This window comes from Hydractinia symbiolongicarpus, chromosome 10 (genome assembly GCF_029227915.1).
Source record: "Hydractinia symbiolongicarpus strain clone_291-10 chromosome 10, HSymV2.1, whole genome shotgun sequence".
Taxonomy (NCBI): Eukaryota; Metazoa; Cnidaria; class Hydrozoa; order Anthoathecata; family Hydractiniidae; genus Hydractinia; species Hydractinia symbiolongicarpus.
This window is the reverse complement of record NC_079884.1, coordinates 22,587,779-22,615,553: the sequence shown is the minus strand read 5'-3', so window position 1 is coordinate 22,615,553 and position 27,775 is coordinate 22,587,779. Positions and strand designations below refer to the sequence as shown.

Here is a 27,775-nt window from a genome sequence, read left to right as displayed (position 1 = left end):
TTGAAAGAATAGCACGGAATTCACAAGTTGATCCTTTTTGCAAACTTTGTAAAATGGCCGAAGTAAAGTACTCTTGTCTCGATGTTTTTGTGAGGGGTTGTAACTTCTAAGAACATTGATGTCGACATTTTGTCAAAAGGTAAAAACATTATAACAACGTTATGAACCAAGATTTTTTCATAGAATAATCTTCCAGACAGATTTGCTTTCTTTTTAAAAGTATACATTTATGTTTTTAACATTAGATAACTTCTAATTTAAATTTATCATTTGTGGTAAGTCTGCTCATCATATATGTCACATTTTACGGAAGAATACAAGTAAGAATTTTTTTTATAACGGGACAGCGAGGCCGTTATAAAAAAGAGACAAAGAGTGGTTGAGAAATCTCGATTTCGGGACATATTTTACGCGCGCTTTCAAAATAAATTCTTTTCATCTCTTTACATATTTTTATCTTTTTTTTTTCATGTAATGCAGCAAAATTGAACGTAGTTAATTTTCGTTAATGTCTTCATGGGCTGATATGATTAACAACTCTTTTGTTTTGAGTATGTTAACCAACAAAATTTCAACGGCACTTCAAGCAGGATTTTTGCCGTTCGTTAGAAATGTGAGAAAGTTGAGTTTCTTTGCGTTTATGGAGAAATGGGACCATTTTTTTATAAGCGAGACAAGAAAGGGTATAAAACAATCTCGTTCCTAGAGCATCTTGTGTCTTTTCTAACATTGGAACAACAATGCGAACATTGCCGTCCGATGTCAGAAACTCCAGCAGAATGTATTTTCAATACATAGACATTAACCTTAAAGAATTTTATTATCATTATTATTATCTACAGAACATTTGAACTGCTTTCACGTATATTTATAACTGTGATAGCGACCTTATGCAAAGAGGACGGCAGAAGTGACGACGGCACCAAGTGATGCAACCGTTGTCTTATAGCGCGCGTAAACTAATGTAAACAAATTTTTTAAGTAAAGTTCAAATGAATCGATATGCGCTTATCTCTGACCCTGCAAGTTAACAGATGCTTTTTCTTACTTATGCGAATCAGATGATTGACGTTTAAATATATATTTTTGTCAAATAGAACAAAATATTAAACTAATTATTTCTTTAAAAGAAATAGTTTTAATGGTGTTTATTTTAAGAAACCAGAAAGCGTGCATGTCAAAAGATCTTGAAACTTTAAAATGACCAAGAAAACAACTCACTTTTTTTACAATGTTAACGTGATAACCTTTAAAAAGACGCCGAGGATTTCCCTTGCAATATACACACGCACAAGTTATAAAAACAGTCGTGTTCTGCCGCTCCGTTCTCTTTGCGTAAGATCTCCATGTTGCTACAGTTTTCTTTTTCTAACAAATGAATTTCATTCGTGATTGTTATATGTTAATATCGAAAGTAAAATTGGCGCGAAAAATTTAAAAAATTAAACAAGAAAAAAGTTAAGTACATTTAGCCGTTTGGTACGATATTGTGTTAGCTGGCAACTGAATATGTTATGCTAGATGCATGTAAAGAAGTAAACGTCTGAATACACACGCAAAAAAGTTAAATCGTGATCATTACTGTATAAGTTGAACGACTACCTTCCGATCTCCAGTGTAACCTATCCTGGAGTGCTGGCATAAGAAATTATCTAAAAGTAGAACATCTCCACTCTGCAATTTTAACGCCATTGCGTTATTCCAGGTTATAGATCTAATATGATCTATAGTACTTTCTTCAAATTCTTCGCCGTCACCGTACGAACAGTGGTAATGGTACTCATATGGAGTAAGATGTTGACGAGTGGTGTACTAAGAGAGAAACACATAATCAGGTACTGAAATTCATTTACTCAAAAAATGCATTTAAAAGAAAATCAGATGTGACACCAGTTTCCACATGGTTGAAAGATACTTACATCAGGGTGGTATTTATAGTAAGTATAATGATTCGCATTAATCTGATTGAACCAAACTTCTTTTCCAGTAACAGGGTGCAACCTCGTTGCAGGAATGGTATTCCATATGGTTAAATTCCCGTTTTCTTGCCATTTCCAACTGATGTTTTTTTCTTTCATTTCTGCCTCTGCTTTCTAAAATAATAAAAGATACCGCTCTGAAAATTCGAAAACAGTTGCCGTACTTATGAATACTAGTCGTTGCCCGTGAAAAAATCCACGGGTTCGCCCGAGGGAAAATCCACAGGTTAGCCCGTCCTTTTTATACCGCATCACGTGCATCTCGCTTCTTGCGCACCTAAGCTATCATTTTGCGTGACAGACAGACAGACGTATATGGGTATTATAATATAGAAGTTGTTAGCCCGTGAAAAACTCCACGGGTTCGCCTGTTTTTTTTATACCGCATTGCGTGCGTCTCGCTACTTGCGCATCCAAGCTACCATTTTGCGTGACAGACAGACAGACAGACAGACAGACGTATACGGGCATTATAATATAGATATCAGGATATAGTGTATATCTTGGCAGTCATAAGTAAATACTACTTTTAAAATTTTGGAGGTGAGCCTCTCACAAAATAAATATACACATATACCAATCTTTTGGCACTGCTACATGAAATTTTGAGTAGATAATATAACTAAGAATGATTCTTATAGTCTCAAATTGTTTTAAAAAAAGAAACCTGTACCTCTTCTTTGTCAGTGAGAAACGTTCCTTGCCAGGTTATATATTGTGAGTTCTTCTTGTGCGGTAAATTTCGATAATAACGTATTTTTTTATCTTTAGCTTTGTGAAACACGTCCTTATTTATATCTCTCATGACGTCTTGATTGAAAACAACAGGCGACTCTCCTCCAGTTGTGCCTTCAGATAAACAGCAAAACATGATCTAAACAAAAATTCAGAGAATCCGGTTTTAAAATCAAAAGCTAAAAACTTTAATTTGTCTTAGGTGTTTTGGAAAGGACTACCTTGCTTGGCGCTTTATCCAAAACAGACATCTCATTGTGAGGTTCAATCGTGTATTCTGCCGGGTCATCACTGGCGCCATAAATATTCGAAACGATTTGTTCGCGGAATCCGCTTCCGCTGGCATAGGTCATGTCTTTATATTCAAGTTGTTTAGTAAACTCGTTGAAGTGATGCGTTTCTGAAATGGGTAATCCCTTTATTAAGACTGCTGCATATTCTTTTAATGCATCGTCCAGATAACCACGCAGTAATTGTGTAGACTCCTTTGTTAGATCCTTATTTCTTTCTATTTTTATTGCATGAAAGAGAGGATTCGCCTTTTTAGAAAGGAATTCTGGAAAACTTTTGGATTCTGATCCCGGAAGAAATTGAACATTCCGGCATTTGATCGTCGGTGGAAGTAACTCGTCGTATTTTATTTCGGTAAAAATTTGTCGAAAATTGTCGGTACTTGGTCGAATCTTCTTAATCGTATTCGATAGCGTTCTCAGGAAAGCCATCTTCTAAAATTCAAAGTAGTAGTTTAAGAAATATTTATCACTATTGGCGAAGAAATATTTATTTTTATCAATGTCATATCAACTCTGGTAACAGATAAACGGTAAAATGAAAAATATCTGGAAGGAAATATGACAACAACGTTGTAGTAATTGTTTAATAACCTTGACTGATAGTAAAACAAATACAAAATAAAGGTTCAATATAGGGAGTAGCTTACATTGGTGTCCACCCTAGATCTGAAAATATAATAAAAATCAGAACGAAAAACTACATTACCGTGAAGGAGCAAGTCAGTTTGAAATGCGTATATGTCTGACAAGAAACATGAATTCAAATAACTTAAAACTAATAAATAATTTAAATAATATACCTTTTTCTATTCCAAACTATGAGAATTCATTAAAATTTGCAGCAAAATAAAATTGAATTCGACATATGTTAGAACATATGGTTTCTGTTTGATTTTTGCCGGGTCGTGTAATATTATAAGGACTAGTGGTTAGCCCATGGAAAAATCCACGGGTTCGCCCGTCCTTTAAATTCAACTGTCGCAACAAAGTGGACAAAAATATATCGCATTTGGTATTGGTGTGCATTATAAAAATTTCGTGATTCCGTTACGGGAAACGGATATCGCGGACACACAGACAAAATACGGCTATTATTAAAGAGAGACTAGCCGTTAACCCGTGGAAAATTCCACGGGGTCGCCCGTCCTTTATATATCGCATTTCGTGTTTCCGCCACGGGACTCGCCTATCGCAGACAGACAGACAAAATACGGCTATTATTAAAGAGATGTTGAGTTTTCAATCACATATCAAAATTTGAAACATGGGCCAATTTACCCTTGCTTCATAGGCCGTGGGCCGTGAATGTTAAACCAAGCTTGTAACTCAAACCTAATTGGTGACTACCCTGTATAAGGAGATTCGTTAAACTCACTTAGAATGCACCTTCAAGCATCATTCCATCGTCAACATACACCTAATCACCTACCACATCACAAACTGTGAAAAAGGCACATGGTTCTGAGGAATGCTTTTTTAAAACATATTGAATTAATTTAACTTCACCTGGTATTATATCTTGCATGCCTATAAATAATATATAAATATTGTTTACATACAAATTACAAATTTCTACATTATTAATACCCGTTGTCTGTCTGTCTCTGTGCAATATTATAGTCGTGTCACGGGCACACGAAATAACAAAAAGTAAATGCGATATATATATATTAAGGACAGCGAAATCTTGGATTTATTTATCAAAGATGTCTCTATGTATATTAGGGCTACAAAAGGGCTGTTGCTTTTAGACTTTCGTGACTTTCACAAAAGTCGAGCTGCTGGCGGTGAAAAGATTATGAGGACTGAGCAACCTTGTTCCCAGGGCAATTTTTCGCTTTTTTGATATCCGACACGGCGCGAAGAAACGACCCTGGGCCAGGCTGGTTAAAATCAGCACGATTAGTGCTGATTTTTAATTTATTTAAAATTTGGTCATTTTGTTAAGAATTGCATACGGACAGCCGAGAAGACCGTATTGCTATAATTTATGCAAAACAATCTTGGATCGTAATCATGAATAGAGTTTTATTTTTAATCAGAAACAAATTAGCTACAGTGTTTTGAGTTTTTGCTTTGAGAAAATATGATTGCAGTGTTGCCTTCGTTTTTTTTGGGTACATACAAATTTTAATTACATACTTATTTTAAAGTTTTTAGCCATCTATACCTGGCTAGCTAGCTAGCAAATGTCCAAGACGTACTTTTGTAGCTACAATGGTTGTGCAAACCAAGGTAGCTATACACTTTTTTAATTATGATTTTTAGCTATCTTCATTTTATGTTATAGTTAAAAGTGAAAGTACTTTTAGCTAGCTATAGCTAGCTACCAAGTCACAGAATTCCCGGAGGGTTTTGTGATTAAAATTACTGAAGATACCTAGCTAGCTAGTTAAGTTTTTAGAATTTTTTTAGGAACATGCAGTCTTTCTAATTTCATTTTTGTCTTGCGGGCGAATTATTGCTGACGTGAACCTCTATAAACCCAAATTAAAGGCTTTATCACGCCGGCATTATAGTGGCGTGGTTGTAATGTAGCTATGTATTATACTAGTATTGAGTCATCAACGCAACCATGTGTCGGTCAGATAACAATGCCAAATATTTTATTTTTCACAAAAATAAATTCAGTCCAGCAGAACATAAACATTTCAGCGTCCCTTTCGTACATAAAATTAGTCGCCATTATTGTTTTTCAGTTCTTATTCAATTTTTTACGCATAAATTTATTTATATTCATAATTAACGGAACCTTAAAAAACCAATCAGATATCAGAACTGACCAGTGTGGCCCAGGGTCATTTCTTCTCGCCGTCCGAGATTGTCAGAAAGAGAAAAATGGGTCTGGGGACGAGGTTGAGGACTGAGAACAAAAACAACATCTAAAATCATCCTAAATGTATCTTTGGACATTTAAATGCAAATAAAAATGACAGAAATGTTCTCTAGGCTTATTTGATACAGCCTTGGAAGATACAGCAGAATCTGCATAACTCTACTTTTCATAACTCGAACCTCTTCTTAACTCGGACGATGTCACTGGTACGTTGGAAGTTTCCTACTAAACTCTCATAGAATCTTTTCTCTTCCATAACTCGCACACCTCCTTAACTTGAACGAATATATTATTATTGACCCCCACGACATGTGTCTAGAGCTTTAAACAATTCAAATACTAGTGGAACAACTCAACTGTTCGTTTTCTGTTTTGTTTTGACTTTCTGATTCTAATGTCATTCAGAAAAATGTCAGCACTGTTTATCATTTTGAAGTTTCACAACCATGATGACTGTTGCTGGTACAAAACATTAAGCAGAAAATAAATCATGTAAAATAAAATGCAAGGCGCTTATTAAAGAAAGGAACTCGTCATAAGGATGTTGGTACCCTTGTCGAAGTGCCTAAAAATACCAAATGGACATGAACAGGCGCGGATTCAGACTAGGTCAACCCTGTCACGCGACCTAGTAAAAAAATGCCGAGGATCGAAATCGAATTCTTTCGAATTTACCCGGAATGTGAAGACCGAAATATTCCGCCTTGTTTTCTCATAACGGAAACTGGATCAACCTATGTTGACCTGACCTGTGTTAGCCAGTCTTGGCTCCAGGTTATCCCGTGAGGCTTTTACTGTCGACTAGAATCAAACATATGTGGGCCTGACCAATTTTTAGTCAGAAATTTTGAAGCCAGTCAGTCTCGGCTCTAGGTTATTTGTTGTTGTTTTTCATTGAAAAACAACAACAAATAAACAAAAAATCTGCAAGCAGTTCAACAGCACCGAAAATCTCGAAAAGAAATAAACAGAGAAGACTACGACGAAAATGAAGAAAACCATCAAACCAAGAATCGAAGAGGTATTAGCGTTCTCGAAGATTTTAGCCTCTATTCCGATCCCGGGAAGACTATGAAGTGGTCGCCTTAAGGACTTGAATTGTATTGTAAAAATTATTTTATTAAAAAGCAAACTTCTTATCTTGGATTTCTTTTTGAAGCAATAAATTGTTATAGTTAGCCTGTTCAAATTTTTGATTTTCGAATACTTTTTCTCCCTATATTTTATTAAACTGCGAGAGTGCTATTTTTTTTCGTGAAATTCTCGGCACAAAGGGAAATACAACCATGTTGCAATCATGCTAAATTAAATTTTTTATAATTAAAATAATTATAATTAAAATAATAATAATTTATAATTTATATAATTAAAAAACCAACGCGTGTAACGCAGGACACAAAATCTCTAATCGACATTATAGCAACGAACAACCCTGGGCCAATCGCTGAACAAGACGTCATACCGACTAGTCTCAGTGACCATGATTTAGTAGGTTGCGTACGAAAATTAAACAACAAAAAGTACACGTCAAAAACAGTCAAAACCAGAAATTATGCCAAATACAATCCTGATAATATGAATCGTGATTTTGAACAAGTGAATTGGTTGCCGGTATTATCTTTATCAAACGTTAATGACGCTGTTAACACATTTAATGGTATTGTAAAAGATATTTTCGACAAACATGCGCCGATCGTTCAAAAAAGAGTGAAAGGTCGCCCATGCGCTTGGCTTAACGAAAACTTGAAATCACCAGCGTGATCAACTTTTACGAAAGGCTAGAAAAAGCAACAGTGCAAGTGATTGGAGGAAATATAAGGACTTAAGAAATAAATGCAACAATATGCAAAAAAACGCTAAGGCTAAACATCACAAGAACTTAATAGACGAAAACCGCACAAATCCCAAAGCTTTCTGGAAAGCAGTGAAAACTATATTTCCGACAAAGGCTAACACAAAAAATGCGTCTAATAACGAGAAAGATAATCAAACTCGCGCCAATGCCTTCCGTGATTACTTTTCAACAGTCGTAAATAATCTGAAGTCATTCGCATTTAAATTGAAGAACTTTATCTGGAAACCGCCAAATCACATTTGCTCCAGAACTAGAAAATCTTTTAATTTTCAATATGTGTCTAAAGTTTTTATTAAGGATTTTCTTAAAAAGAAATTAAAGAGAAAGAAATCCACTGGGCTTGATGAACTCCCTCCTGGAATGCTTAAAGATTTTGCGCAACATTTAATTGTTCCGTTACAACACATTATTAACCAGTCTTTACGCTCCAGTACAGTTCCGAACGCATGGAAACAAGCAAAAATCGTCCCACTTTTTAAATCAGAAGACACAAACAAACCTGAAAATTATCGTCCAATTTCAGTGTTGCCAATACTCTCTAAATTATTGGAAAAAGCAGTACACACACAATTAATGGAATTTTTAGAAAATGAGAAATTACTAAATGACTCCCAATTTGGCTATAGAGCTAAACGTTCAACACATCTTGCAACAACACTACTTGTTGACGAAGTAAGACAAGCTGCCGAGAACGGAAAGTTAGTTGGAGCGCTGTTCCTGGATTTAAGTAAAGCGTTCGATACGATCAGTCACGATGTAGTCTGAAGAAAACTTTCATCATACGGTGTTGACAATGTAGAATTGCTGTGGTTTACAGATTATCTTTTTAACCGATCACAAGTTGTTGAAGTTGGCAATCGAACATCAGCAAGTTTTAATGTTGTAAGTGGAGTGCCGCAAGGATCGATACTCGGTCCTATACTATTTTGATATTTTTTAATGACTTCTTTTTAATGACAATCTTTGCTCTAACTCTTTATTATCCCAACACTTTATAAACTCGAACGATGTCTTATTCTCCATCCATAATTTTATCCTATAAAAGTACTAGCCTTGCTATTAAATTAAGCTTTTTAATAAAAATAAAGTTCAAACTTTCTTAAACAAGCTAGGTAGCTTTATTCTTTTAAATATTGCAAAGAAACATACAAGATTATTGTATATAAAGCCAGAAGAGACAGCAGCAATCTTTTTTAGACTTATTATTGACTTTCTAAAAGCTATATAGAATTTTTCCCCAAATACGGCTATTTGTGTTGTATTGGTTTTATTGTCAAAACAAAGTTTTTATATTACTGATATTTTACAGACAGTAACTTATTTTAAAGAATGCTAACAACTGTTTCTCTTTCTAAAAGATAACAACAAAAATATAACAAATTCAATCAAGTTGACTTTTACAACACTATTATTCGAAAATCGCAAGGATGGAGAGTAACACGAAGATCTTGAGGGCACGGTTTCTTCGCCACTTTGAAATCAACCGTTGTGGTAAGATCCATATACATGTAGCTACAACGGATGATAATCTAATGACCGGAATTTGTACCGCGAACGATAATCTAGGGGTTAGGTTTTTTCACAGGCTAACGATTGGCATATTGTGAATTATTATAACGCCGTTTCAAGTTTTGTGCTAGCTAAACTATTGTTTTGCTGTTATTCATAACTAATTTCATGTTGAATTCAGTGATTGAAATTATTTAAGCATTAAATACTTTTGTACTAAACTCAATTACTATACTTGATTGGTTAAAATTATTCTAAATAATTGGGGCGGGCACTAACCAGATATTCTAATTACCCACTTTTGGTGGGATGATAATCTGCTCGGCTGCGCCTGGTGAAATATTGAATTACCTTGCGTAGATAAAACTTGATGTTCAACGAATGCAGATGCAATAATATAATGATTTTGTCAGTATAGTAATAATATAATGCCTAATTTATAACTAACATTCCAATAAAACTAGGTATATGGTGTATGCATATATAACCTTATAACATTCACAAATTTTTCAAAAATTTGAGATTGTTGTTGATCCGCATAATATGTTTGTTTCATTTCTGTGTTCCTATTTGTGATCCATTTTTAGATGAGATCTTCTAGAGTAGGAGACACTCATCCATTCAACCTTCTCTCACATCTTCATTTCGTTATTCCTCACCACTTTTTTAAAAAAATGAAGCTTTGTTTGACTCTTGATCTATAAAGAAAAAAACACAAAACAAATAAAATCTATGTGAAGTAGTCATTACCAGCAAACTGGAGTTTAAAGATGTTAGGTAGTTGGTTGAGAAAATCTTTTAAAGATTAGTAAGAATTATCAATATTATTTACAGTATATAAGAACCTGAACGCACTGCTCAACAATTTACTTTTATAGCACACGTTTTTTTAATAAGGGCCTTGTGAATAGCTAAGTTTTAAAAGTTTATTAACGTCCATAGCATATTAAGTGCCAAAAGTTTATATAGCCAAATTAAATTCGAAAAGAATAATAAGTCATACTCACTCCTAGATTCAATTAGTCGATTAAACCCGAATAAAGCTATGTCAGTAGATGTTACAAAAAAAGTTATTAAACAGCAATGGCGAAAACTCTTAATTTCTGTTCTGTAAATTTTTTTATAACAAAATCATCGACTTTTGTGGTTCTTGAATTTTTAGTAGTCTGCTACCAGGCTTATTGTAAATCAGTATGTTATGTACAAAAAAGCGTAAAGGAAACACAGATAAAAAACCTTGTTATGTTAAAACCAACATTTCAGTCAAATATCTAGTAAACTCCTACTTCGTTACGAATGATACACGAAAGAGAGATGTAAGAAAATCACAACGGAATAACAGCTGGCTGTACATACTAAACAATACTTGCTTCATAAATGGTGGAGTTTTCTCCTAAGGCGGAGATGGTGTAGTTGTTGTCCGTTTGACTTGTAGTCATAAGGTTTCAGGTTCGAGTCTCCACTCTGGCGCACTTCAGTTTTGTCAGCCCATTTGGTGCCATCTACTGACCGCTAACCGGCTTGTGTGGCAGGCAAGCAAGTTAGAGCAATGTAACATGGTTACAAACGGAGGGGAGGAAGAGCTAATTGTTAGGATGGAATCCCCAAGGGCGGTAAAACTTCCTGTTACTAACTTACTTACTTACTTACTTTTTTGAAATCCTGAGATTTTCTTCAATTGGTAAGCATTTCATGTGTAAGATATCAGCATGCCCATAACTGAATACTTTTTTGAAAAAACCCTTTTTGCAATCAAGCATAATAAGAATCAAGCACGATGCTCGATTTCCTTTCGCTAAATAACCCCAGCTCGGCACAACGCAAAAACAAGTGTGGCTAAATATTTAACAATATATTAACTCACGTCCTGTCGTAAATTATATTGTGACGTTATTCGCTCTTTTATCTCACTCGATAATAAAATTTTAAAAAAATAAAATAAAATAACTATAATAAATATATATACGTATATAAAAAAAGCTTTAATTGATTTTATAAAAATATAGTCACCTGCTAAATATAGTCACAAAAATATAGTTACCTGCTGTATGAAGACAGAAAGCCTAAACGACAGGTATCTAGCAAAAAAAGGTCGTGAGCTTGATGAACAATTTTTACACAAAACAAGATTGTTATAAGTGCGAAAATCGCAAATCCAGGGGGTAGAAAATGTCTAAAATGATCTTTTAAAAGAAATCTGACAATATAGGATTGTGGTAAAAAGTTGATTCAAGATTTACTCTTAATTTATGCAAAAAAAGATTTGTTATTTAAACTAAAAAATTATTTCAGTAGCCAAGTAGCCATCATGAAGTAGCTATATAGATTTAAATAATTGACTGTACACCCTGGTGCACTTCGTGTGGAGTCAAATAACAAACCACAGCATGGCTAAATTAGAGAAGAAATAAAAGAGATAAACAAAAAACTAGGTTTACATTGCTAACAATAGATCATCTTAAGGCCGGTTTCCACTCATTCGCTTTAGTCGCGCGACTCTAGCAAATAGATATCTGAGCATGCGCAAAATCTATTTTTGAACATTTACGCAACCTTCTGTTGGTCGCGCGAATGGTCGCCAGAAGTTCATACTTTTTGAACTACCAAGCGAATAAAAAATAATTTAACCAATCAGAAGCCGTTATTTATCAAGAATTCAAAACATTGAAATCATAATGGCAGATGTGGGTCTTTTACACGGACACGAGATGGAATTTCTGCAACTTACTCAAGAACAAATCCAAGTTCTCCTGACGCAATTACAACCAAATAATTCGCAACAACAAAGTACGCAAAATATACAAGAGGAAGTTCTTGAAAGTTCTGAGGAATTTGGAAGCTGTAAAGGACAATATAATGATGGTGTTGTGGATGAAGAAGTGTTTGTAGAAGAATTAAGGAAACGTGTGTGTGGTGTGTGTGTGGGGGGGGGGGGCACACGCTGCAGAGCATATAAAGTAAGTAAAAGCCATCTGCATTCATAACTTAGAAAAATACTTCATCGCGTGTTTGACATGCTTGTTCCGATATTCAGTCATTTTTGTTTATGTTTGTTGTCAAGTGGAAACTGCATTCGCTTGGTCGCCCTATTCGCGCGACTCATTCGCGCTACCAAAGCGAATGAGTGGAAACCGTTCTTTATGTAGCAACATTACGATCAATCCATAAATAGCTTAATTAGATCATCCAATTGATTTCCAACCTCGTCCATCTCCGTTTTTGAGGATACGCCAGCGGTTTGTGAAAGGCTAAGTTCAATAAAATACCCATATCCAGTGCCGTAGAATGCGAGAAGTAAAGGAGGGAGAGGTGGGTTGGGACGGGGGTATAAACAAATGACAATATAACATAAAAAATAACAATGCCGTGGCACATATTTTATTTATGTGTTTTCCACAATCGGTGTTGGTTTTTAAAATCTTCTGTTGCCAGATTGGGTTACACAACAGTGTACTTAGAACTTAATTATGGAATGAGTAAAAACGTTGACAAGGCTTGTGACCTTGTTTTGGACAACATGATAAACTGGATAGCTAGATAGTTTGAGATGAAATATTTATAACCCATATATTATTTAAAATATTCAAAAATCATGGGATGGACGATTCAAATTTTTAAAAAAGCTAAGCAGTGGATTAAAAATTAAACAGTTGCAAGTAGAGAATACAATATGAGGAAGTTGAAAGCAGTATGTAAGTGATTTTTAAGTTATGATTGTTTTTCTCGTTTATTTCTTTTAAAATCTTAACATCTGTGCGTAATAGTAAATTCTCAATCTAAAAAAACTTTAGAGCATACAAAATAATTCTTTACTCACTTAATGACAACCTCTTTTTAAGTTTTGTTTTTGCAGACCTTGGGGGCAGAGGGTGAGGGTTGTGATCTAATGTTCTTCATTTTTTTTGCCTAAGAAATAAAACGTGTGGAAAAGAACGTAGAGAATTTAGACTTTCCACTTTAAAAACTATGTAATATGGCCTGTTGACTATACTTTGCCAAACAAATTATTTAAAGATGTTTTTTAGGTGTTGCTTTATGTTTTCTTTTCTGCGTAAATTGGTTAATCGAATGGTGGGAGTGTCGCAGATACAATCTCGAGAATGAACTAATACACCAGAATAGAATAGAACAGCCTGATACGGATCCATTCGATGTCCAAACTGATGAAAAATGGTATGTAATGAGCTCGATAGCTTTTTTTTTAGAAGTGCTACAATGGTTTGATGTCAAAATGATCAACACATATACTATGTCCTTGCAGAGTTTATTCTTTAACCTACATCTAATGGCGTCGCAACAAGTTCGAAGTAATGACCTGTCATCTTTTTTAAGTACTCTCAGGTTTAATTAAAGATTAATGTCTTAGTGCGGATAATTTGAGGGTGAAATTTAATAAACAGCAAAGACATCTACAATCAGTCACAAAAATTCGGAAACTGCCTTCCCTTTCTTCTATTTTCAATGTTAATGTGACTGATGTACACTGTTGGAGGGAAAGTCATCACACAAACTGAGAAGCAGCTTTTAAATTGTGATCTTAATAATATTTGCGAGGAAGTGTAGCCATAAGAAATTTTAGTTACAAAAAATGGTTCGTTCTCATAAAGAACGCACAGTTCAAGCCGAAATCAAAGCAATACGCTTCTAATGAACGTATAATTGTTCCGAACGTCCTTTACATCTTTTGTGTTTTTATATTTCTTTCAAAACTTTATCAACATCACGGAAAAATTATTCATAATAAATGTTTTGATTTCATCTTCGCAACGTTTTTTTAATGTTTTGATCACGAGGTCATGTAAAAAGGAAACTGGTTTGTTGAAATTGAATCGACCGATGAAAAAGTAAAAATCAATCCTACCTTTCAAATCGATCAACGTCGACCACTCCATCGATGTCGATGGAACAAGGAAAGGTAAAAATTCATTGCGCATGGGCAAATTCGATCGATCGAGTACATTCGTTCACGTGGAAACCCCCCAAACAATACTCTATGCATCGTATTATTGTTGCGTATACTGCATATTTATTGTCGGTTCAAGTCTTATTCCTTTTCTTATAAAAGAACCAAAGTTACCATTGACATCAAAAATACAAATCAATCTTATTTTTTGTAGGAAAGAAAAGCGGGAATGTTTGACCAAAGAAATCAACATTGCATTCCTGAAGACGCATAAAACAGCAAGTAGTACCGTCACAAGTATCTTAAACAGATTTGCTGACATCAATAATTTGGATATAGCAGTTCCGAATGGAGATACGAGATTTAATTGGCCGTCGTCTTTTACACTTGCTGCAGTAGACCAATCACGATTGAAAGATAAACGTGCCAATGTGTTATGCAATCATTCTGTATTGAATCGAAAGGAATTAGTCAAAGCTATGAAATCTGGATTTCGTTTGATCACTATTCTTCGAGATCCTGTAGAACAAATATATTCTTTGTTTCATTACGAGAATTTTACAAAGATTTACCAGATTCCGCCCGGTGAAGACCCTGTTGAACATTTTTTTGCTAATACTTCAAGCTACTATAGACAATTCAAATCAAGAATGTGGCGAAAGTTGTTCATGCTAGAAAATTTATTAAAAAATGGAATGACATTCGATTTAAATTTTCAAAGGTTCAAGAAGCGAATCGTAAAAAACAGTTTCCAAGATTTTGTAACATACATTGATCGAGCATTTCATCTGGTTTTGATCACTGAAAAATTTGACGAAAGTTTGCTGTTACTAAAACAGCTAATGTGTTGGAATTATATGGACATTGTTTATATGAAGAAGTTAGTAAATCACAAGCTGCATAAACAACAAAAGAAAAGAAAAAAAGAATTGCTGAAGAAAATTAGAAACTGGAGTAACCTTGACGTGATTTTGTACGAGCATTTCAGAAAGAAACTGGAAAATATTCTAGCATTACAAGACCAGGATAAGTTTCAAGAAAAACTCCTAATATTTCGCACGTTAAATAACTTATTGACGACATACTGCAGAAATACGACGGCAGAAAATTATTACGAAGTTATTGAAATGTTGAGAGAACTTAAGGAAGAACCACCAGAGATGTTCTTAAATAAACCGAAATGTTTTTGTAACAAATTGGAGCGATCGGAACTTGATTATTTGAAATATTTTAAAAATAAATTTACACCTTTATATTTTCTGGAAAGGTTAAGAACTGGTAAAAAGTTAAAGGATGACTGTTGACAGAGAAATTATACAAATCACAAAAAATTATATTTCTAATAATGTAACTTTTATGTATTTTATGCAGATTTGTTTAATAAATGAATAACCACCAATTGAGCCTTTGTATTTGGGTTGTATTGGGTTTTGTGTGTGTGTTGCCTTTTAAATCGCAAAAAAAAAACAAACATAATTTAAGGCCTAATACCAGGGAAACAATGAACAAACAACCTTAACCATCTGAAAAAGCTAACTTTTGTGATCTGTTTTATTTTTTTTTAATTAGGTAGCTTGTGAATATAATACAAAAATGTTTGCCACGATAAAAAAACTGCTGGTAGTTAGGTTCACTTAATTCATGTAGATAGAGTTTAGGGAGCGTCAACTGTACGTCAATACTCCACCGCCATGTTTATTATGCCACGTCTGCAATTTTTGTGCGCGGGCGCTTTAACCGCATTAATTTTCTTTACGTTTTCATATGGCTTTCTTCTTAGCACGCCGTTGCATGCAGGGTGTTGGGTTTTCCTAACCCACCCTTGGCAGGTTGTGTGCATGCGGTTTTAGTTTATGCCTATTTTTTTGGTTATCAACCTAGCGTGGTCGCTCGCGGCAGAAGGTTCTACTACTGCCGCAAGCAGTTAATTTTCAATAAAAGATATGATTGAAAGGGTGTTTTGAGTCCTTATCAACGAGTTTGTGCTTTTACTACATTAAATCTTTTAACATTTCTTGGTTCGTTAACCTGTATTTGTCGACAGTTTGTGTCTGTAAGGTGTTCTGGTTGACAGTTTGTCCTCTAACATGTCCTAGTTGACAGTTGGTAGTGGAATCTGGTCCTCGTTGACCAATTTCAGTTCATTACACAGCACATCTCCGGATATCCACTAATTCCACCAATTCATTTATTTCTGGTTGCAACAGGCAGGTAAAACAAATTCACGAGGACTTTGCTGCCTTTATCACTTAAGTGGAATTTAAAGATATCCCAAAATAAAAGTACCTTCCCATCTTCTTTTGCTTGATAAAAGCACGGATCGACTACTACCTCCTGTCATCTCTTCTTTGCTTCTGCGGTGTTTTTGATTTTAACTCCTAGCTGGCACACCAACGTCACAATTTTCCGCAAATTGATACGGGTAGTCTTGTGTTTCTATGTAATAATGATGGTAGTATGTAGTCTTTGTTGCATTAAAGGGAATACATTTTTTGTATTAGAACAATTATATAATGATATATGGCTGGAAAAAAGCTGAAAAATACTCTATTTTTTTCGGAAAAAGGAACACAAAAACATGGGAAAATACAAGACAGAAATTTTTGCAGCATCAATTGTTGCGATTTTGCGAAACTTATTCTTAGTTTTGAAATTGCGAATATCTGTAATTTATTGTAAAATAAATAAAAAAGGTCGTAATAGACGAAAAATATTAAACTCAAAATGTAAAAGAAATAAGTCTATAGTATAGTTTAAGATCATTTATCAGCTGGCATCTAATCAAAGACGCACTAAATTTGAACATAGCCTTATGGCTATAATTGGAACGTGTCTTGCAGTATTAAAAATATTGTAGCTATGTGTTGTGTTCAAAATCACAGTTTTAAACAATTGTAAGCTCTAAATATTTTTAGGAAAGATATCAAGGATTTTTTCAGGCCTGGAAGATACCTGCCCTTCACTGATTACAAATTAAAATTAAATCGAGATTTTTACCTAATTTTTTTTAACTTAAAGAAACAATAACTAGTTTTTTATTTTGTGTGTGGTAGCTACTACCAAAGATTGTTATGTAAATTGTGTTATGAAAAAAGGAAATCATTTTGGCTCAAATATTTGTGATCTGTAATTATTCCAACATTGCAGATGAAATAGAACACAAATTGTTTGTGATAAAACAACACGAACGTTTCAGTGTGTGATCTGTTACAGTGTTTTTGAGATCAGCATCGGAGGATCTGTTATAGTAATCCATAACGTTAATTTCTTTTCTTCTTAAAAAAGTTTTATATCTATTTCTTTACTTTAGTGCATATAAGTATGTGTTTCTACAGGATTTACAACTAGTTTGATCAGAAATACTTTTTCGATAGATTTTTTAAAAGAAAATATTTAGACTGGAGCTAGCCTAGCTAAGTTTTTAAAGGGGATGGACATTTTTAATAGGAACATTTAAAGTAAGAAAAAGAAAATAAATGGAAGATGAAAAAGTGCAGAGCTATCAGTACGTATGTTTTTGTCTCTTTAATTGTTCCGATTTGAAGAAAAACCTAGTCATGCTAACCCAACCATTTTCTCCTTTAAAAACACGCGAACTAGCCACACAAACTTTCATGATAAACTAAAAATAATTTATATAAAGTTAGAGCTTGCTTCGACTTTGGTTAGAGGAATTTTAAGTTCTGGAACAAATCTCACTTTTATATCCAGGCAATCAGAATGCATTACTCATGTCGAACGCTTTTCTTGTTTTGATAACAATATTAAATGTTGCACAGATGTGCGGCAACACGGTAACTAGCAAAATCTGTTATTATATTGCTGGAAAAGATGTTTTGTGCCTCTGTGGCTAAACGCTACGACCATTATTTTTAACTACATCAGTGGCTGCTTAACCCTATTATACCTAAGCTTTTTTACCCCTTGTAACCCTGAGGGGTGTACAAAGTGTCCGTGGGTCATAAATCATGAAGTATTTATGCTTAAGGGATGAAACTTAGCATATTTGTAGAATGTCCTTGTACAAACCCATTCCAGTTTAAAAAAAACTAGTCGACAAAAACCCGTGGGAAATCCACTTAGGCAAAAGGTCAATAAAAGAAAGTTGTTTCAGATGTTTTGCTGATGTCAGCAGTGCAGATAAAAAAAATTGCGAAATTTGTTTATTCTTTGTCTGTAATGTTTAGAGGTTGAAACGCTGGACAAAATAATGTACAGGATCATATGTTTTCCACGAACGCCTAAGGAGATATCCAGGGATTAAAAATTTTGCAGACGTCAGCAATGACCCGTCAAAACCGTAAACTTTTTTTTAAAAATTTTTAAACCTGTTGCCTTTGTCGTATAGATATTGAAACGTTGATCAAGAAAATGTATAGGATCATGCACTCTGGAGAAACGGTTGCAGAGATATTAGAGTTTAAATGTTTTTTGATGACGTCATTAATCCGTCCATTCCGAAACGGATTTGGGGACACAAGTTCGGGAAAGTTACCCAAATTGTTCCCAGGTGGTTCCTAGTTACACACGCGGTGAAAAATCATTGACGTCACCACCTCGTTTCCAAGTTATTAGGCTCAAAGTTTTAAGTGCACTGTAATGGCTTAATAAATTTAACATAAGATATTGACGTTAAAGTAGTATTATTGACGTCGCGCCGTAACGTCAGAAATTTTAACATTTTAACATTAAGATTTAACATAACAAAGTCATAACTTTTTCGGCTACATCAAAGGAAAATGAACACATCCACTTTGCCTGTTACAGACACACAGACAAAATTGATGTCTAATCCAATCTGTTTTTGATCTCTTTAAAGCAGACACCTTTTTATTTTCTTATGCCACATTTAGTGGAAATATTGGCTTTTGGAGAGGGATTACCAGGTGCCTTGCAAGTGAAAACATTTTAAAAGAGGAACTCGCAATATTAAAAATAAAGTATAACCGAAAATTCCCTTTTTTCTGTCATCTCGAGCTGTCGATATTTGAGTAACTCGAAGAAATCTTCTCCAGGGAAATATTTAAAAAATGTTCGAAAAAATGAAAAAATGTTTGGGGTTTTTAGTATTCGAGTAAACCGGCGGATTCTATAAGAAAGTATCAAGGAAGAACCAAAGGGCAACAGAAAAAGAAATAGTTCCAGTGATTCAGAAAAAAAAAATTATTTGTACTTAAAAAATAAAATGTAACTTGCAGTATAGCCCTACCAACCTGCCCACCCCTCCCCCCCCCCTATCCTTCCCAAAGACGAAAAAGGGGTAAGAAATTTTAAAGGGTAGAATTCACATTTCCTACTATTTAAATACATCAACACGGTTATTTTTCGTTTAGGTGTCGCTGTACTTTGTATCATCTTCGTGCAATATTCCATCGAATGGTTGAGACATCGCAAGTACCTTGAGTACAATTTAGTGCGCGAATTTGGGAAGAACCAACTTGATACAAATCCGTTAGATACTAAAGCTTATGAGCAATGGTATTTCTTATTTGGTAAAAAAAGTCGGCAATAGAGAAAATCAGCAAAAAATAAAAGTCGGCAAAAAATTTTGTCACTGGCATAATTTTGTCACTTTTTGCGACCTCTATATATATTTGGAATGTTAAATTCTGAAATACAAAGCCAAAGATCAGAAAAAAATTGCCTTAATTTTTGACCTAGTTTTGAGAAAACATAGTGCTAGGTGGGAAAGTCTGAAATATATACAATTTTTTTCTAAAAAGGGTTTTTGGAGGTGACAGAAAATCAAAATTTTGATGTCATTATTATTCCAGCATACTTCTTTTGTTTATTGTGCGGACTCATGGCCACAACGAAACATTTTTTATTTTTGGACCATTTTTTTCTTAGTGATCGTGTAAAGTTTTTATCGCGATTATGTAACGAAAACGGTATATAACTCATACTGTGAATTTTTTTGTAGGAAAGGAAGACAGAAATGCTTGACCAAGAAAATCAACATTGCATTCCTGAAGACGCATAAAACAGCAAGTAGTACGGTCACAAGTATCTTAAACAGATTTGCTGACATCAATAATTTGGATATAGCAATTCCAAAAAGAGATTTAAGATTTAATTGGCCATCGTCATTTACACTTGCTGCAGTAGACCAATCACGAATGAAAAAGAAACGTGCCAATGTATTATGCAATCATTCTGTATTGAATCGAAAGGAATTAGTCAAAGCTATGAAATCTGGATTTCGTTTGATCACTATTCTTCGAGATCCTGTAGAACAAATATATTCGTTGTTTCATTACGAGAACTTTGCAAAAATCTACCAGATTCATCTTGCTGAGGATCCCGTTGAACATTTTTTTATGAATACCTCGAGTTACTACCGGCAATCTAACTCGAAAAGAGAATTAGAAATCGAAAATTTGCTCAAAAACGGGATGACATTCGATTTAAATTTTCAACAATTTAAAAAACAAGAAGTTAACAATAGTTTCCAAGATTTTGTAACATACATTGATCAAGCATTTCATCTGGTTTTGATCACTGAAAAATTTGACGAAAGTTTGCTGTTACTAAAACAGCTAATGTGTTGGAATTATATGGATATTGTTTATATAAAGAAGTTAGTAAATCACAAGCTGCATAAACAACAAAAGAAAAGAAAAGAAGAATTGGTGAAGAAAATTAGAAACTGGAGTAACCTTGACGTGATTTTATACGAGCATTTCAGAAAGAAACAGGAAAATATTCTAGCATTGCAAAACCAAGACCAGCTTCACGATAAACTTCTCAGATTTCGTACCTTAAATAATTTAGTTTCAAGATACTGCAGAAATGCCACGCCGGCAAATTTTTACAAAGTTATTGAAATGTTGCGAGAACTTAGAGAAGTACCACCCGAAATGTTTTTAAATAAACCGAATTGTTTTTGTAACAAATTAGAACGATCGGAACTTGATTATTGGGTTTATTTTAAGAAAAAAATTAACGACGGTTGTTAGAACTTAACCGGAGGAGGGGCATAAGGTACCCGTGGCAAATTCATTGTTTTGATATCTTTTGAATTACATGCTCAATTAAAAATGGTACATTTTCCAGAAATTTTGTCTCTATCTGTTCATGATGTTATTGGACATTTCTTAAAACTCCCTAAACTCTCTAAAATGGAAAATGGTATAAATTTTGATCTAATGAGAATGAAAATTTTACAATGTTCATATCATTTAGTCAAACATTTTCGCCAAATATTGCCTTCTTCTTTCGAATCCGTTTTTCCCGATTTTCTCGGTTCAGTTCCGCTATATATAATATATCGAATTTTTCAATATTTTGTCAATATTTATGGGCCAAAATCAGAATATATGTCGTGAGCCATTTATAGTTTTAAGAGGGAATCAAAATAGAGGGCAAAAGATTGCTCAAAACGTTCTCAAATCACTTTCATAGGCAATAGTATTTTTGCCGATTTTTAAGTTGCTAATGACGTCAAACGAAAAATGCCTACGTAAGCTACGTAAGTAGGCATTTTTTGTAAATATGCTAATTTCTTTCTTTTGTCTTATACTATAATTGTGCCATGTTTTAATGTCATAACTATAACTCTGACAGAAGTTGGACACTTTATGCGCCTTATTCTTATTCTTTGGGGCTGTAAAAGCCTATACTAATAGGGTTAACTTTTTACGGTGAATGATGTTAACGAAATTCATTATAACTTTGTATTCTCTTGATATTTTAAGCCTTGAAGAAGAAATTTGTATTTATTAAATTTTAAAATCTTTAAAAGAGTTTTTATAAATACTACGCATTTTTTAAGTTTTTTAAGTTCAAGTTTTACACCTAGAAAAATGATTAAAGTTACCTGACAAATACATGGAAATACATGGAATTTACTACCTGAAAAAAAATGGCCACCCTGTTAGTTTCTGGCTATATAATAAACACTAACTTTTCCGAATACTTAAAGATTACAAAATTATGACAAAGAATTGTAGCAAATTGTCAGCCTAAACTGGGAACTCAAAATATTCAACTTTCACAAGTTAATTCGGTATTTATGTAACACATGGAAAAAAGAAATAGTTTTTCGGTTCAAAGTTTCAATCAATCGGTCAATTTTTACCGGAAAATTTACCGGATAATGTACCTATCTCAGTATAACAGCAACGAGTTAATATTTTCCTGCATTCCTGGGCCGACGAATAATTTGGACCGTTTTTAAATTTACGTTGTTTAGAAAGTACCGATAGACCTTGGTCAGGAATTTAAAAATGAAAGTCGGAGTCAGATCAAAGTTTGGAGACATTTCAAACTTGTCAGGAATCCAATCCCTATTAACCAAAGGGGCTTTGTATTATTTAAGAAGATCTTATACAACCTCGTCCCCAGGGCTTTTTAGGCTTTTTATATTTGGACGTGTAGGATCTTATAAAGCTTCATTAGTAAAAAACCCAAAAGGGATATGATATTGGCAAGGCGGCTAGAGAGCAGAAACAAGATATATTTGGAGAAGTTTAGTTGTGATTTGTTATTAGTTGAAATATTAAATATAACCCTAGTCATTTACGATAACCAAAAGAAACGCATTTTGGACCTCCAGATTTCGCAGCCTAATTTTTTAGATAAATTTTAAAGGTTTGTACAAACTTTTGCAAATGGTTGTTCTTGAAAGTTTTGAGAGACAAAGTTTGGCGAAAAAAGCCAAATAATTTGATATTTTAATACTAAGAAAAACTGATTTTTGTTGTTTTTGATATTGTGACATAACCTCTTAATTTTGACATTCCATATCTAAATTTTGTGAGGGAACGCGATATATTATATAGCTATCTATAGTTATACTAAAAAAAACTAATTTGAATAGTAAGTTATACACCTTGTAATGTGTTGTTGTTACGCAAACCTAAGGGAAGGGAAAGTATACAATATGTCAAAATGACTGACTTTGTTGACTTAGAATTTGTTAACTGATTAGAGAAAAATCTAATAAAAACAAAAATACATTTTAGTGCGTAGTCAGTTTCAATTCTCTGTGTAATCACCCTCGTCCCCAAGGTTTTTTAATATAAGGGAGGAGCGCGAAATATTTTCGTTGTCATCTATTATAAGGCAAAAGATCCCAGGTACGAGGGCGTTTGTGTAATGTGAAAGTCAGTGTTTGCAAGCAAGCTAACCTACGGCAGTACGTTAGCTTGCTTGCAAACGGTATCCGAAGATTGGGGGCTAAAGAGAGGAATTACGGTATCTTCGATAAAGAAACAAACGCAATGCCAAGATCTAGTCGATTTTTATCGATCGTGGTGAACCAATCAGAAAGCGAACTTTATGCGCGCCCGGCGTCCTTTTGACTGAAAGCGAGGCTTACAAAATATCAGACATGGTAGCCCACAGCTACGATCCTTTACTTACGCTGTGTGAAAGCTGAGGTTCTGTACGAATAAATATGGTAAGTAAACATTAATTTTACTTCTTTTATAAAGATTATGCGTGAAAATAATAACATAAGATACTTTTGTTATCCAGCAACTTCCAAAAAACGGGGTTAAATTGATTTGATGTCAGATTATGACAAAGATAATTTAAGATAACTTTTGGATGTAGCTAGTAGTTGCGTTAGTTTTGAATGTCCCACTAGCAACACCGAAATTTTGCTGTATCTAAATAGCTATTATGTGTAATCAGAGGCAAAACATAAGAAAAAGGATATTTAGCTAGCCAGTGTAGGGATCAGGGAAATCTGCTAATTTGCTGTGCTACTCCTTATGAGCAGCATATATTTACTTGCTGAAAATGGAGTGTAATTATTTTGTAGTCACTATGAGTGGAAGTAGCCCAATCAAAACAAAATTATTGTTATTTAAAAATTCCACAACAAAATTACGTCTGCAATTTTTTTGCCGACCCAACTACTGTTTCTTCGTATTTTCATTGGCAGTGCCGAATGCCAAAGCTAATTTATATATATAAACTATATTATCTCCTTTTCCTTAAAGCGCCTTTTCCTTAAAGCGCCTTTTCCAACTATCGTCCCAATGGTGTGCTGCAATGAAGTGCATTTTGGGAATGAACCAGGCGAGGTTGGGAATGAACCAGACAAGGTTGGGAAAGGACAACCACTAATTTAATTCGAAAAGTTGCCAGAATTGCCCATGTAGGCTTTTGAGGCTTAACGGCACCCTCTTCTTTATTATTTTTCGCTAAAATGATCATTATTGGATAGCTCTTTTTTTAATGTTTTGATCAAGAATGGTCTCACTCACATGAAACATGAATAATTGATTGGGCCAACACTAAGCTTTTTTTGTATGTATGTATATATTTTTCGTCAGAATATATATATATTTTTATGTTTGTTCGCATTTACAATCAAATAATGACTAAAGCAAGTAGAAGACATATTTTGTCTTATCATCAAGCCCCATCTAGTTGAGATAGGTTAAAGACTCATTTTGATATACATTATTTATTATATATTTAATATATATTTAAATCTAATTTGAGTAACAAAGACCTAAATGGTGCACAAAGATTTTATAATAATTTGAATTTGGTTAAGGAAATCTTAATTTGCTGGATTGCATTTTTTGAATTTGGTTTGCATTTTTTGCCATTTGTAAAGCATACAAAGCTTTCATGCCTTTAGTGAGTTAAAAATCAATGACACATACTTTGAAAGAAAGCTTGGGCACTTTCTAAAATAATTACCGACCCCAGCTTATTTGCTACAGTATATTAATCAATTTCGTGATTCAATTTTGATCTAAAAAGGTTAAACACAAGGATGTTGATAAACAACATGCATGGAACTTATTAAGTGAGAGAATCACATAATTTATTTTAGCATTGCTTCATCTATTACAAAAAATGTGTGAGCTAAACATGCTTTCTTAGTGATATGGTGTTTATTAACAGTACAATATCCAGTGTTGTATTTAAAAATTCTAGCACATACCTGTGATGAAAAACATCATGGGCAGACTTCCTTTGAGCAGTAATACAAAGCCAGGCTAACGAAACTAAAGCACTGATGTTAATTCTATATTTCTCTGACTTGTTAATGTGACGGTATACCTTTTTTAACACTTACCATCCTCTTCAGTATAACTTTTAAAAATAAATTATATTTCCTTTTTCGAAAAGAAATGACCATCTGAAAAAAACCCTTTCAGTTCTAACAAGGTATGTCATCTTGTTCTGTTTCTGCAAGTCACAGAAAAATGTTAAACAACTTAGAAAGTTCTATTTCTATGTTATTCTCAGTCGCGTCTTTGTAGTGTTGTTTTTTGTATACCATCTATTACATTTCAAATCTCTTTTACGAAACCACAGAAGATCTACAAGGGAAAGTGTGACTGTGCTGAAGCCAACGTGTTTATCTAAAAGAGATTTTTTATTTTACTTTTAAAAAATCAACGATTCTCTAGATATTACATCTTAAAGACAAAAGTTTAAGTTAAAAAAGAAAAGGAATCAAACACAGGGACTTTGGTAAACAAAATAAAAAATCGTTTTTAGCATACACCTAACACAATTCTAAGGAACATCGAATGAGATTTAGAAACAAATAAGTTTTATAAATGACGTCACTTTTTTGAAGGCAGGGTGTGTGTCAAAAATGTCTCTGTACTTTTCACGAGTTAAAAAGTTTCCAATAATTTTTATATTATTTTGATAGGTATTTAAAAATGCTTTTTGGTGATGTCTGAATGAAAAAACTTTGATTAACTATCGCTGAAAAAATCACGATTTAAAGAACCATGCTCAAAAGATAAACCCTCACCTTAATAAGTTTTTAAAAGGTGCCAAGATACAATATTGTTGCTGTAATACTACAACCAAAAAGCTTTTTTTAATATTTTTAAAAATAGATGCAGCCGTTTTCAGGCGAACACTTATTTTTTTATAAAGTCATGCCAAAACACCTAATCTTTTTTATGGAATATAACCTATATAACCTTTGGGAGAGAAACATGATTTTTAAAAATGATATTTGTAATTGGAATTGCTAACAACTTCACATTTAGCTTCAAGCAGGTTTTTTTCAGTGATAATGTGTCAATAAGCCAATAAAGATTTTTAAGAAACTAGTCGTTAACCCGTGCTACCATTTTGCATGACAGACGGACAGACGTGTACGGGTATTATAATATAGACTAGTCGATAGCCTGTGGAAAAATCCATGGGTTCGCGCGTCCTTTAAATTTACCCGTTGCAACAAAGTGGATAAAAATATATTGCATTTGATATTCGTGTTTCCGTAGCACGATTTTCTAACTCAGTGGGGGGTCCGCACAGAGACAGACACAATACAGCTATTATAAAAGAGATTGTTTTAATGAATGGAGTAAAAAACATTTTTGTGGGAATTTAAAATTACAAGAATTCTGCATGTCACTTTCCATGCATTACATGTATTAATTTTGCGTCAGGAGCAATGGACATATCCACTTATTTCTGTAGGAAACCACAAGAAAATCTTTAAGGTGGTAGAATGTGTTATATATTCCTGGACTATAAATAAGTGCTTAAACAGCTGAATTTTTAATTAACCTGATTTGGATGTAAATCCCAATATGAATTATTTTAACTTTTATTTTTAGAGTGCACACAAAACATTTATTATCAAGCGAAAGCTTGCGAAGAAAATGAACCAAAATAGACCAGTTCCACAGTGGATCAGAATGAGAACAGGAAATAAAATTAGGTATGTATTTTTTGGTCCAGTGATTTCTCTATTAAACTTTCTATGTTGTTTTTGCTATAAAATAAAGTACTATAATGCTATGCTAATATACTACAATATACTTTTCGTCCTACTCCATTGTACTTGTGATAAAATCCTAACAATTTATTCGTTTGAAAGATCAGTATGTCCAGAACAACAGTACGATTGTACCTTGAAATGTGCCATCCAATGATATAAAAACAAATTTGACAAAATAACAGATTTGTTTTTTTTGTGTATCTTTTGGAACGTTTTCTTCCACTCATGACGTTCACTTCAAAAATCTTCTTAAATTCTATCTTTTTTTTAAGAAATGAAGATATTCACAAATCAACTGTTTTATGAAAATACATTTTCTCAAAAAAGGTTGAAAATCCTCATCAAAAATCCTGAATCTCCTCAAATTTGAGTGTATAAGGAGTACAAACATTGTTCTTGATATGGAAGTGTCGTTGGAAATGTCAATTTATGAAATCTAAAGTGAATGAAATTTTTTCCTTTAATTTTTTAAAAACATTTGACCTATTTTTGTGTAACTCATTTGTGCGTAAAAGGATAGACAAAAATAGAAATCTACGTTCTAGTTAAAAGGAAACTCTCTTTAATACTTGTCTTTACTTTCACTGTTTATTTTAAAAAAAATAATTTTCACGATAAATTAATTGAAAAAAATAATGATTTTCACGATAACCCGTTGCACAAAAACTTAGGCGGACAAATTTTCAATTGTTTAAAATAAAATTAGCAGGTGAGTCAATACCCCGACCTCCTTACAATTGTCTGGAAATAATTAATGGTCCCTATCTCCGTTTAGATACAATGCTAAAAGACGTCACTGGAGAAGAACAAAGCTTGGTCTCTAAAAAGCTTCCGATCGTTGTTGGACATGCGTTGGTTTCATGGCAACATGTTTGTAATTTGTAACCGAAGCTTGTTTAATAAACCGCTCCTGTTCATATCCACGTTGTCGTACTTCATCCCTC

At 33.6% G+C, this 27,775-nt stretch overlaps 3 protein-coding genes and 1 long non-coding RNA gene across 4 annotated transcripts; 3 read left to right on the top strand and 1 right to left on the bottom strand.

Annotated features, from left to right (window-relative positions):
- Positions 1-175: 175 nt before the first annotated feature.
- Positions 176-11,318, bottom strand: LOC130612696 (dapdiamide synthesis protein DdaC-like). The gene is made up of 5 exons (XM_057434048.1): positions 11,249-11,318; positions 2,936-3,439; positions 2,653-2,853; positions 1,920-2,093; positions 176-1,812 (listed from the first exon to the last, which is right to left on the bottom strand). The coding sequence occupies exons 2-5, from the start codon at positions 3,434-3,436 to the stop codon at positions 1,579-1,581; spliced, it is 1,110 nt and encodes a 369-aa protein (XP_057290031.1). The 5' UTR covers positions 3,437-3,439; positions 11,249-11,318; the 3' UTR covers positions 176-1,578.
- Positions 11,319-12,136: 818 nt separating this feature from the next.
- LOC130613167 (galactose-3-O-sulfotransferase 4-like) lies at positions 12,137-15,509 on the top strand. The gene is made up of 3 exons (XM_057434492.1): positions 12,137-12,899; positions 13,233-13,380; positions 14,325-15,509. The coding sequence occupies exons 1-3, from the start codon at positions 12,878-12,880 to the stop codon at positions 15,412-15,414; spliced, it is 1,260 nt and encodes a 419-aa protein (XP_057290475.1). The 5' UTR covers positions 12,137-12,877; the 3' UTR covers positions 15,415-15,509.
- Positions 15,510-16,630: 1,121 nt separating this feature from the next.
- LOC130612976 (uncharacterized) lies at positions 16,631-21,069 on the top strand. Its single transcript, XM_057434304.1, has 6 exons — positions 16,631-16,775; positions 17,258-17,305; positions 17,421-17,429; positions 17,656-17,904; positions 19,444-19,588; positions 19,974-21,069. The coding sequence occupies exons 1-6, from the start codon at positions 16,631-16,633 to the stop codon at positions 21,067-21,069; spliced, it is 1,692 nt and encodes a 563-aa protein (XP_057290287.1).
- A 2,356-nt stretch (positions 21,070-23,425) lies between these two features.
- LOC130612523 (uncharacterized) lies at positions 23,426-26,774 on the top strand. Its single transcript, XR_008975480.1, has 2 exons — positions 23,426-23,513; positions 26,668-26,774. It is a non-coding gene; the product is annotated as an uncharacterized LOC130612523 (long non-coding RNA).
- Positions 26,775-27,775: the final 1,001 nt, after the last annotated feature.